This window comes from Ovis canadensis, chromosome 11 (assembly GCF_042477335.2).
Source record: "Ovis canadensis isolate MfBH-ARS-UI-01 breed Bighorn chromosome 11, ARS-UI_OviCan_v2, whole genome shotgun sequence".
In the NCBI taxonomy this organism is placed as follows: Eukaryota; Metazoa; Chordata; class Mammalia; order Artiodactyla; family Bovidae; genus Ovis; species Ovis canadensis.
In genome coordinates this window covers 49,749,903-49,761,470 of record NC_091255.1, presented here as the reverse complement: position 1 = coordinate 49,761,470, position 11,568 = coordinate 49,749,903, and the positions used below count along the sequence as shown (strand labels likewise).

The following is an 11,568-nucleotide window of genomic DNA, read 5'->3' as shown; positions in this document are numbered from 1 at the left end:
ATTCTTTATCTCTGAGTCACCTTGGAAGTCCCTACACATACAGGGGAGTTCTGCTTTATTCTGGTAGCCAGAGTTTCAGTACATTTGGTTTTCTATTTTTATTCAGAATATTCAGTTTATTCTGCCTTATAGAGGGGCTACCTTCAGTGCCGAGCAGATGATATAAATGAATGAAACAGCCTGGTGACAGTTCCTAGGTATTCCTGGAGACTGTGATTTCATGTTCAAGACAAAAAAGGGACCTTTCCAGTGCAACTTCTGCTCACTTCCCTTCCCTTTCCTTCTAGAAGTGCTAATCCCGGGAACACTTCTCAATAAACATCCTGTTTGCTAATTTTTACCTCTGGGTCTGCTTGCTAGGGATCTCAAACAGTCCCGAAAAGCAATTTGTAATTCACAACAGTTAATCTAAGAGCTGGAAAGACTGATTGAAATTTATTTTTCATCTTTAGTGTATAATAAGTAGGAGCTTAAACATAAACATAGAAAACTTACGGAAATGAATCTGTAGAGAGAACTGTGAATTTTATCTAAAATACATTTATTCTTTGCTAAGGATTTTAGGTCACTTATACATCAATATCTGCTTTATTTAAAAATTTAAATAACACAAAAGAATGTGTTCAGAAGTGGGTCTCCTATTATTAGTTTTTGCCAATCCCACTGAAAACCTATTTATACAAACAGAGATACATTCTTATTGAATACATTTGCATCACATTTATGTCTTTATTCACAAACCTAGCTTTAGTTGCACACTTTTTTTTGTTCTGATGTTTATTCAAATATTATTTTTTGGCCTTCAGGCAATGTTACATCCCTCCAATACAAGGGAAGTATATTATTTGACAGATTTGCTTACATATTTTTTATATTTATTGTTGAGAACTGTGAATACATGTTTCCCATCAGTTTTTATGAAGAAATCTTGCTAAGTGCATAAGAAATCTATCGCTTTTCTAAGTCAGCCAACTTCACTGTTAAAAATAATATTCAGGTGATTCTTGGGATTTTCTAGACATATAATCATGGTGGTGAATAGCCTCCAGCCTCAGGTATGCCCCAGATTCATTCCCCAGTTACCCAGGTGGTAATCGCATTATTAAGTCAGACTTATGGGTATTCTTTCGTCCCTGCCTTGCTTTCCCACTTCCTCATGTGTACCTCCCAGAATTTCCCCCCACTCCCAAGTGAGCTACTTGCACTCACATCTTTGTCTCAGTATCTACTTTGTGTGCAATTCAAACAAAGACAATAGATGTTCAGCAAGTATTTTTAGCTGATTGATATTAACTTGATGGTGGTTACTTCTCACAAAAGAGGGCTAAATTGGGATGTCTGCAAGTGAAGAGAAACAGTGTCAACATATGTGTTCACCTCTTTCCTATCACATCTGTTTCTGTGTGCTGTGTTATACAGCACATGTATCCATGGTGTCCTACAGGTAAGTTCCACGCTATGGATCAAATTTGAACTTCCACAAATGTGTTTTATCAGGTGACACATTGCTTGCCACATGAGCAAATGTGGTTTTCCTCAAGTGTAACTTTGTTTGGAATGTTTCTCCCACTTTTCTCAACCAGGCAAAACAGATGTATTTTTTAAAGGACCATTACATACCCTTAAGTCATCCAAAAGCCTTCATTTACTCGACAAACATTTGTCACTAATGTGCTCTGTCTCAGTGACACAATTAAATTTTATAGTTCATGCCTTCAGGGTATCTGCATCCCAGAACTGAAATGACACAAAGTAACTGTGGTACAGCAGAGAGTGCAAAATTCAGAGCACAATGCAGGGACAAATTGTATTTGAACAGGGTAGTTAATCACTGGGAGGAAGCATCAGGGGAAACCTGGGGTATTGATAGAGGAATATAGTTTGCAAAGATAACGACAAAGATGAAACATTCCAGGAAGATAAAATGGCTTCAGCAAAGGCTTGCAAGCTTTATTCTCCACCTCTTCCTCAGCTGTCCTAAAACAGCTTGACTTCTGTTTAATCTTACACAAGTTTTTTTCTTTTTTCTTCAACAGTTCTATGCTTCTTTGGCCTATTGCTTAAAGAAGTATTAAGAATATACACTGTATTATATGCTGTATTAAAGATTCAAAACAAATATAAGATATTCAGCACAATGCTTAGTGAACTCAGCATAATGCCTAGTGAATTTAGCATAATGCATAGTAAATACAAATGATAAATATCATTATTCCTCAGATTTTATTGAAGATGTATGGAACATATCCACATACTATATATGCTAATTCTACTTCTTCAGTTAAAAATAACATATGAAGCTCAATCTGGTGCTCTATGAAATCCTAGAGGGGTGCGATGGGATTGGGGTGGAGGGCAGATCAGAGGGAGGGGACATATATACATACTTATGGCTGAATCACATTGTTGTACTGCAGAAAGCTACACAACCTTGTAAAGGATTTATCCTCCATTTAAAAAATAAAGACTTAAAAAAATAATGTTGATGTATGGCAAAACCAACACAATATTGTAAAGTAATTAACCTCCAATTAAAATAAATAAATTTATATTAAAAAAATAACTGTCATTCTTTTGAAAATGAAAGTCGCTCAGTCGAGTCCAGCTCTTTGTGATCCCAATGACTACACAGTCCATAGAATTCTCCAGGTCAGAATACTGGAATGGGTAGTCATTCCCTTCTCCAGGGGATCTTCCCAACCCAGAGATCAAACCCAGGTCTCCCACACTGCAGGCGGATTCCTTTCCGGCTGAGCTATCAGGGAAGCCCTTCTTTCAGCTATTGCCAGACTGTTTCTCATGCATGCGTCTCATTCAAGGATCTACAGGAAAAAGATGAGGAGTTATCGGTCAAGTTCTCTTACTACCCAACAGAATGTCTTGGATGCATATTATTGGAGGCTTAATGACTCAAAACATGTTTGTAATTACTGAATGCTTTTGTAATGAAATATCCTGTGTACAAGTTTGACAACTAAAAGATAAATCAAAATATCCCATTCTTGTTTCCAAGCCTGGGAGACACAGTAAAAATGTGTTTCTTCTACTTAAAAGCTGTGACTATAGCTAAGTGCTTCTGACAGTAAAGCCCAAACAGACACAGAATTTGAAAACTTGTTGTGGTCTAACTATCTTCCTGACCATCAAAATGCCTACAGAGTATCACAATCATCCCTATTATTTGTGGGACAACCTCCCCACAAACATCTTTCTTTCCATATCCTTTCCAGTGCTTCACCTTATCAGCACCTGTTCGCCTCAACCTTGACACCAAAATATACATGAGTCATATAAGAAACTTTTTCTCTCTGATGTTCAGAGAGCAGTGACAGGAGAGAATATCACATTCAAACAAAAATGTTGGAGTTATATGACTAATGCTTTGTTAAGACATTGAACACACCAAGAGCAAAACTGACACCCACTAAGGAGAATTTGGATATGGCTTTCAATTGGACACACAGGAGCAATATCAGGAAAAGGAAAAGTTTTATTTTCTCCAATTTGTAATACTGCATGATAAACACACAATTATGTAATTAAATGATCAATTTTCCTAGGAGGGTAAACAATAACAAGGAAATAATGATGTCATGATAGCAGCTCTTCAGCAGGGTATAAAGGGAGCTGTGGGCAGAGGAGACACTCAGACTCAAGAAACTCACTTTCCTGGAAACTCACCCAGAACCTCCACCCTCTGACACCATGGTCAGCTCCTGTTGTGGCTCCGTCTGCTCTGACCAGAGCTGCGGCCGAAGTCTCTGCCAGGAGACCTGCTACCGCCCCAGCTGCTGCCAGACCACCTGCTGCAGGACCACCTGCTACCGCCCCAGCTGTGGTGTGTCCAGCTGCTGCCGCCCCGTCTGCTGCCAGCCCACCTGCCCTCGCCCCACCTGCTGCATCTCTAGCTGCTCCCGCCCCTCCTGCTGTGTTTCCAGCTGTGGTTCCAGCTGCTACAGGCCTACCGGCTGCATCTCCAGCTGCTACAGGCCCCAGTGCTGCCAGCCTGTGTGCTGCCAGCCCACCTGCTCTCGCCCCACCTGCTGCATCTCCAGCTGCTACAGGCCCCAGTGCTGCCAGCCTGTGTGCTGCCAGCCCACCTGCCCTCGCCCCACCTGCTGCATCTCTAGTTGCTACCGCCCCTCCAGCTGTGGGTCCAGCTGTGTCTCCAGCTGCTGCAGGCCTACCTGCTGCATCTCCAGCTGCAGGCCCCGGTGCTGCCAGCCTGTGTGCTGCCAGCCCAGCTGCCCCCGCATCTCCAGCTGCTGCCGCCCCTCTTGCTATAGCTCCAGCTGCTGCCGCCCGAGCTGCTGCCTGCGCCCAGTGTGTGGCCGGGTCTCCTGCCACACCACTTGCTATCGCCCCACCTGTGTCATCTCCACCTGCCCCCGCCCCGTGTGCTGTCCCTCCTCTTGCTGCTGAATCTCTGCTTTGAACATACTGCTTCCTCATTTCCTCCCTCCCCACAGTTGGAGAGCTTTTTAACATGTGGAGGGTTCAAGAGAACTGGTCTCTTGAATTTCATAAGCAAATACCAGACATATTGAGCCCATGTTCGAACTTCTGTCCTAGCTCCCTCTCTTCTAAATGAGATCACTCAAAATCTCACAGGAAATTACAGTCTCCCCAAAACTCCTCCCTTTTTCTTCAGCACATCTATTTTTTGTACTTAAAGAATTTGTCTCCATCGCTTCTGGGGCCACTGATTTTTCTCTCTCTGACACAGAATTCCAATGAACTTTTTGAGTATTCTTTCTTATGTCTTCTTATTTCCATGAACCAAAATAAATGTCCTCCTGGAACTGAGAATTGAATCTGATTGTTACTCTTTTTCTTTTTGTTTAAGGATTTACATTTTGATCAAAAGTGATTGTATTTTACCTGCACCTGAGAAACAGCACTAATTAATCAACCTTCAAGAGAGGTCAAATGACATTGACCACTGCCTACTTATGTCTAGAAAACAGATAAATTAATCATTTTCTAGTCATTAGCGGGGAAAGGAGTTAAACAGAAGTGATAGACCATCTATGAATATATTAACAAGAGGAAAGTTTTGAAAAGACTTAACACAATTTATGATTTTAACAATACCAGCTTTCAGAGTTTTTTCACCTATAAAAGCATTGCATAGATAGTTTAGTAAAGTCTATGTATATTCTACTTCGGGTCACATGCAATGATTCCTTCATCCATATACAGAGTGAAAATGTTAGTCATTCAGCTGTGTCCAGCTCTTTGCGACCCCATGGATTATAGCCCACCAGGTTGCTCTGTCCATGGAATTCTGCAGGCAAGAATACTGGAGTGGGTTGCCATTCCATTCTCTGGGGGATCTTTGTGCCCCAAGGATTGAACCCAGGCCTCCTGCACTGCGGGCAGATTCTTTATCTTCTGAGCCACCCTGGAAGCCCCTACATCTACAGTAGAGTTCTGCTTTATTCTGGTAGCCAGGGCTTCAGTACATTTGGTTTATTATTATTACTATTCAGAATATTCAGTGTATTCTGCCTTATAGAGGGGCTACCTTTAGTGCCAGGCAGGTGATATAAAGCAATGAAACAGATCTGGTGACAGTTCCTAGGTATTCCGGAGACTGTGATTTTATGTTCAAGACCTTTCCAGCGCCATGCTTAGATGTCCGCTGAAACTCTATCCCAGCTTGATTTCTCCAGCTGTCCACTTCTGCTCACTTCCCTTCCCTTTCCTTCTAGAAGTACTAATTCCAAGAGCACTTCTCGATAAACATCTTGTTTACTAATTTTCATCTCTGGGTCTGCTTCCTAGGGAACTCAAACAGTCCCAAAAAGCAATATGTAAATCACAACAGTTAATCTGAGAGCTGGAAAGACTGCCTGAAATCTAGTTTTCATCTTTTAGTGTAAAATAAGTAGGAGCTTAAACATAAATGTAGAAAACTTATGGAAATGAATCTGTAGAGAGAACTGCAAATTTTATCTGAAGTACTTTTATTCTTTTCTAAGGATTTTATGTCACTTATACACATACACATGCTTTTTCTGAAAGTCTACATAACAAAAGAATGTGATCAAGTGAGTTTCCTATCAATAGTTGCCAGTCCCATTCAAAACCTATTTTTACAGAGATACATTCTTACTGAGTGCATTTGTATGACATTTATGTCTTTATTCATTAACCTAGCTGAATATTCATTAACCCAGTTGAATATTATTTTGTTCTGATGTTTATTCAAATAATAATTTTTGGCATTCAGGCAATGTTAATGCATTTCTCCAATAGCAAGTAAGTATATTATTTGACAGATTTGTTTACGTGTTTTTTTATATTTCTTATTAAGGACTGTGAATACATGTTTCCCATCACATTTTATGAAGAAATATTGCTAAGTGCACAGGAAATCCATCCATTTTCTAAGCCAGCCAACTTCACTGTTAACAATAATATTCAGCTGATTCTGCGGGATTTTCTAGACATACAGTCATGGTAGCTAATATCCTCCAGCCTCAGTATGTCCCCATATTCATTCCTCAGTTACCCTGGTGGTAACTGGTAACCGCATAATTAACTCAGAGTTGAGGGTTTTTCGTCATTGCTGCCTTGTTTTCCAACTTCCTCATGTGTACTTCCCAGGATACCTCCCCGCAAAGTCTCAATATCTACTTCGGGTGAAATTCAAACAAAGACAATGGATGTTCAGCCAACAATTTTAGCTGATTAACATTAAACCAGTGGTGGTGGTTACTTCTCACAAAAGAGGGCTAACTTGGGATGTCTGGAAATGAAGAGAACCAGTGCCAATACTTGTGTTCACCTCTTTTCTATCATATCTGTTTCTGTGTTTATACAACAAATGTGTCCATGGTGTCCTATAAGTAAATTCCATTTTATGGATCGAATTTAAACTTCCATAAATGTGTTCTATCAGGTGACACGTTGCTTGCCACATGAGCAAATGTGGTTTTCCTCAAGTGTAACCATGATCCCTTTGTTTGGAATGTTTCTCCCACTTTTCTCCACCAGGCAAAACAGACTATTTTTTAAAGGACCATTATATACCCATAAGTCATCCAAAAGCCTTCATTCACTCGATAAACATTTGTCACTAATGTGCTCTGTCTCAATAACAAAGTTAAATTTTATAGTTCATGCCTTCATGGGATCTGCATCGCAGAAGTGGAATGATAGATAGTAACTGTGGTTCAGCAGAGAGTGCAAAATTCAGAGCACAATGCAGGGACAAATTATATTTGAATGGGGCAGTTACTCACTGGGGGGAAGCAGTCATGGGAAACCTGGGGTATTGACAGAGGAATAGGAGTTTGCAGAGATAACGACAAAGATGAAACGTTCCAGGAAGATGAAACAGCTTCAGCAAAGGCATACAAGCTTTATTTTACACCTCTTCCTCAGCTGTCCTAAAACAGCTTAACTTCTGTTTAATCTTACACGAGTCTTTTTTCTTTTTCCTCTTAACATTTCTATGCTTCTTTCCCTACTGCTTAAAGAACTAGTAAGAATGCACACTATATTACATGCTGTATTAAAGATTCAAAACAAATATAAGATATTCAGCACAATGCTTAGTGAACTCAGCATAGTGCCTAGTGAATTTAGCAAAATGCACAGTAAATACTCTACAAATGATAAATATCATTATCCCTCACTTTTATTGAAGATGTATGGAACTTGTCCACATACTGTATATGTTGATTTCAGTACTTCAGTTAAAAAAAAACATAGGAAGCTCAGTCTGGTGCTCTATGAAAACCTAGAGGGGTGGGATGGGATTGGGTTGGGAGGGTGGATCTGAGGGAGGGGACATATATATACTTATGGCTCAATCACATTGTTGTACTGCAGAAAGCTACACAACCTTGCAAAGGAATTATTCTCCAATTAAAAAATAAAGACTTAAAAAAATAACTGTCATTCTTTCGAAAATGAAAGTCACTCAGTCGAGTCTAGCTCTTTGTGATCCCAATGACTACACAGTCCATAGAATTCTCCAGGTCAGAATACTGGAATGGGTAGCCGTTTCCTTCTCCAGGGGCCTTCCTAACCCAGAGATCAAACCCAGGTCTCCCACACTGCAGGCGGATTCCTTTCCGGCTGAGCTATCAGGGAAGCCCTTCTTTCAGCTATTGCCAGACTGTTTCTTATGCATGTGTCTCATTCAAGGATCTACAGGAAAAAGATGAGGAGTTATCGGTCAAGTTCTCTTACTACCCAACAGAATGTCTTGGATGCATATTATTGGAGGCTTAATGACTCCAAACATGTTTGTAATTACTGAATGCTTTTGTAATGAAATATCCTGTGTACAAGTTTGACAACTAAAAGATAAATCAAAATATCCCATTCTTGTTGCCAAGCCTGGGAGACATACAGCAAAAATATTTTTCTTCTATGTAAAAGTTGTGAGTATTGCTAAGTGAAACAGTGGAATGAAATCAGACACAGAATTTGAAACTTCCTTGTGGTCTAACTATCTTCCTTTCCATCCAAGATGCCCACATAGGATATCAATCGTCCATATTATTTGTGGGACATCATCCCCCCAAACATCTTTCTTTCTGATTCATTTCCAGTGTTTCACCTGACCAGCACTTTTTCTCCTTGTCCTTGACAACAAAATATACATGAGCCATATAAGAAAATTTTTCTCTCTGAAGTTCAGAGAGCAATGATAGGAGAGAATGTCACATTCTAAAAAAAAGTGTTAGAGTCATACGACTAATGCTTTGTAAGACAATGAACCCAGCAGGAGGAACAGGGACACCCACTACGGAAGAAGTGAGATAGGGCTTTCAATTGGACACACAGGAGCATACCAGGAAAAGGGAAAGAACTGTTTTCTCCACTTTCAAATACTGAATGATAAACAAACAATTATGTAATTAAATGATCAATTTTCCTAGGAGGGTAAACAACAACGAGGAAATAATGATGTCATGATAGCAGCTCTTCAGCAGGGTATAAAGGGACCGCGGGCCGAGAAGAGTCTCAGACTCGAGAAACTCATTTTCCTGGAAACTCACCCAGAACCTCCACCCTCTGACACCATGGTCAGCTCCTGTTGTGGCTCCGTCTGCTCTGACCAGAGCTGCGGCCGAAGTCTCTGCCAGGAGACCTGCTGCTCCCCCAGCTGCTGCCAGACCACCTGCTGCAGGACCACCTGCTACCGCCCCAGCTGTGGTGTGTCCAGCTGCTGCCGCCCCATCTGCTGCCAGCCCACCTGCCCTCGTCCCACCTGCTGCATCTCTAGCTGCTCCTGCCCCTCCTGCTGTGTTTCCAGCTGTGGTTCCAGCTGCTACAGGCCGACCAGCTGCATCTCCAGCTGCTACAGGCCCCAGTGCTGCCAGCCTGTGTGCTGCCAGCCCACCTGCCCTCGCCCCACCTGCTACATCTCTAGCTGCTACCGCCCCTCCAGCTGTGGGTCCAGCTGTGTCTCCAGCTGCTGCAGGCCTACCTGCTGCATCTCCAGCTGCAGGCCCCGGTGTTGCCAGTCTGTGTGCTGCCAGCCCAGCTGCCCCCGCATCTCCAGCTGCTGCCGCCCCTCTTGCTGTGGCTCCAGCTGCTGCCGCCCGAGCTGCTGCCTGCGCCCAGTGTGTGGCCGGGTCTCCTGCCACACCACTTGCTATCGCCCCACCTGTGTCATCTCCACCTGCCCCCGCCCCGTGTGCTGTCCCTCCTCTTGCTGCTGAATCTCTGCTTTGAACATACTGCTTCCTCATTTCCTCCCTCCCCACAATTGCAGAGCTTTTTAACATGTGGAGGGTTCAAAAGAAATGATTCCTTGAACTTCATAAGCAAACACCAGACATACTGAGTCCACGTTCTAACTTCTGTCCAAACTCCCTCCCTTCTAAATGAGATCACTCAGAATGTCCTAGGAAATTACAATACCGCAAACACTCCTCGCTTTTTCTTTAGCACATCTGGTTTTCATACTTGAGGAATTTGTCTCCATCACTTCTGGGGCCACTGATTTTTCTCTCTCTGACACAGAATTCCAATGAAGACTTTCTGAGTACTCTTTGTTAAAGATTTTCTTATGTCTTCTTATTTCCATGAACCAAAATAAACCTCCTCCTACCAGTACTGAGAATTGAATCTGATTGTTACTCTCTTTCTTTTTTTAATTTTATTTATTTATTTATTTATTTTTTTTAGTTTTTTATTTTTTAAATTTTAAAATCTTTAATTCTTACATGCGTTGTATTTTGCCTGCACCTTCCAAATAAAACACATTAATCGACCTTCAACAGAGGTCAAAGACATTGATCACTTCCTAGTTATGTCTAGAAAATAGATAAACTAATCATTTTCTAGTCTTTATGGGGGAAAGGGGTGAAACTGAAGTGATAGAGCATCATGACTATAATGACAGGAGGAAAGTTTTGAAAAGATTTAACACAATTCATGATTTTAAAGAGCACCAGCATTCAGGGTTTTTTTTTTTTTTCACTTTTATAAAAGCTTTATTCTTAAATAAATTGTGTTTGAGAGTATTTTATTCACTGTTATCAGGGATCCAATACAGTATTGTAAAGTAAAATAAAGTAAAAATAAAAAAATAATAATACAGGGACATTTCCCTGTGAAGATGATCCTGATGTACCATATAATATTGCTTGAAAATATAGAACAAAATTTTGTTTGTTTGTTTGTTTTTTTACCTATAAAAGCATTGCACAGACAGTTTAGTAAAGTCTGTGTATTTTCTACTTAGGGTCACATGCAATGATTCCTTCATCCATATACAGAGTGAAAATGTTTCTCACTCAGCCGTTTCCAACTCTTTGCGACCCCATGGATTGTAGCCCACCAGGTTCCTCTGTCCACCTAATTCTGCAGGCAAGAATACTGGAGTGGGTTGCCATTCCATTCTCTGGGGGATCTTTCTGCCCCAAGGGTTGAACCCAGGTCTCTTGCATTGAGGGCAGATTCTTTATCTTCTGAGCCACCCTGAAAGCCCCTACATATACAGGGGAGTTCTGCTTTATTCTGGTAGATATTTGGTTTATTATTATTATTCTTATTATTCAGAATATTCAGTTTATTTTGCCTTATAGAGGGGCTACCTTCAGTGCCAGGCAGGTGGTATAAAGCAATGAAACAGATCTGGTGACACTTCCTAGGTATTCCTGGAGACTGTGATTTTACGTTCAAGACAAAAAAGGGACCTTTCCAGTGCCATGCTTAGACGTCCACTGAAACTATCCCAGCTTGATTTCTCCAGCTGTCCACTTCTGCTCACTTCCCTTCCCTTTCCTTCTAGAAGTACTAATTCCAAGAGCACTTCTTGACAAACATCCATCCTGTTTGTAAATTTTCATCTTTGGGTCTTCTTCCTAGGGTACTCATACTGTCCCCAAAAGCAATTTGTAATTCACAACAGTTAATTTGAGAGCTGGAAAGACTGACTGAAATGTAATTTTCATCTTTAGTGTATATAAGTAGGAGCTTAAACATAAATGTAGAAAACTTATGGAAATGAATCTGTAGAGAGAACTGTGAATTTTATCTATTTATTCTTTTCTAAGGATTTTATGTCACTTATTAATGTCAAGGTATGGCAAAACT

At 40.9% G+C, this 11,568-nt stretch overlaps 2 protein-coding genes across 10 annotated transcripts; both read left to right on the top strand.

Moving 5' to 3' along the window:
- The first annotated feature begins 3,705 nt into the window (after positions 1 to 3,705).
- On the top strand, positions 3,706 to 4,422 carry LOC138414724 (keratin-associated protein 4-7-like). Of its 6 annotated transcripts, XM_069542481.1 has the most exons (3): positions 3,706 to 3,842; positions 3,960 to 4,085; positions 4,161 to 4,422. In XM_069542481.1, exons 1-3 carry the CDS (start codon positions 3,706 to 3,708, stop codon positions 4,420 to 4,422), a joined length of 525 nt encoding a protein of 174 aa, XP_069398582.1. The 6 variants fall into 6 exon arrangements, with proteins under 6 accessions (XP_069398582.1, XP_069398581.1, XP_069398578.1 ...); XM_069542480.1 differs by having other exon boundaries at positions 3,706 to 3,861; positions 3,997 to 4,422; XM_069542477.1 differs by having other exon boundaries at positions 3,706 to 3,900; positions 3,988 to 4,422.
- Positions 4,423 to 9,044: 4,622 nt separating this feature from the next.
- Positions 9,045 to 9,686, top strand: LOC138414726 (keratin-associated protein 4-7-like). 4 transcript variants are annotated; one of them, XM_069542485.1, is made up of 2 exons: positions 9,045 to 9,181; positions 9,308 to 9,686. In XM_069542485.1, the coding sequence occupies exons 1-2, from the start codon at positions 9,045 to 9,047 to the stop codon at positions 9,684 to 9,686; spliced, it is 516 nt and encodes a 171-aa protein (XP_069398586.1). The 4 variants fall into 4 exon arrangements, with proteins under 4 accessions (XP_069398586.1, XP_069398585.1, XP_069398584.1 ...); XM_069542484.1 differs by having other exon boundaries at positions 9,045 to 9,239; positions 9,327 to 9,686; XM_069542483.1 differs by having other exon boundaries at positions 9,045 to 9,239; positions 9,297 to 9,686.
- The last annotated feature ends 1,882 nt before the right edge of the window (positions 9,687 to 11,568 follow it).

Bases quoted from the DNA above. Each gene is read 5' to 3' on its own strand.
- LOC138414726 (XM_069542482.1), top strand. From the start codon at position 9,045: ATGGTCAGCTCCTGTTGTGGCTCCGTCTGCTCTGACCAGAGCTGCGGC.
- LOC138414724 (XM_069542475.1), top strand. From the start codon at position 3,706: ATGGTCAGCTCCTGTTGTGGCTCCGTCTGCTCTGACCAGAGCTGCGGC.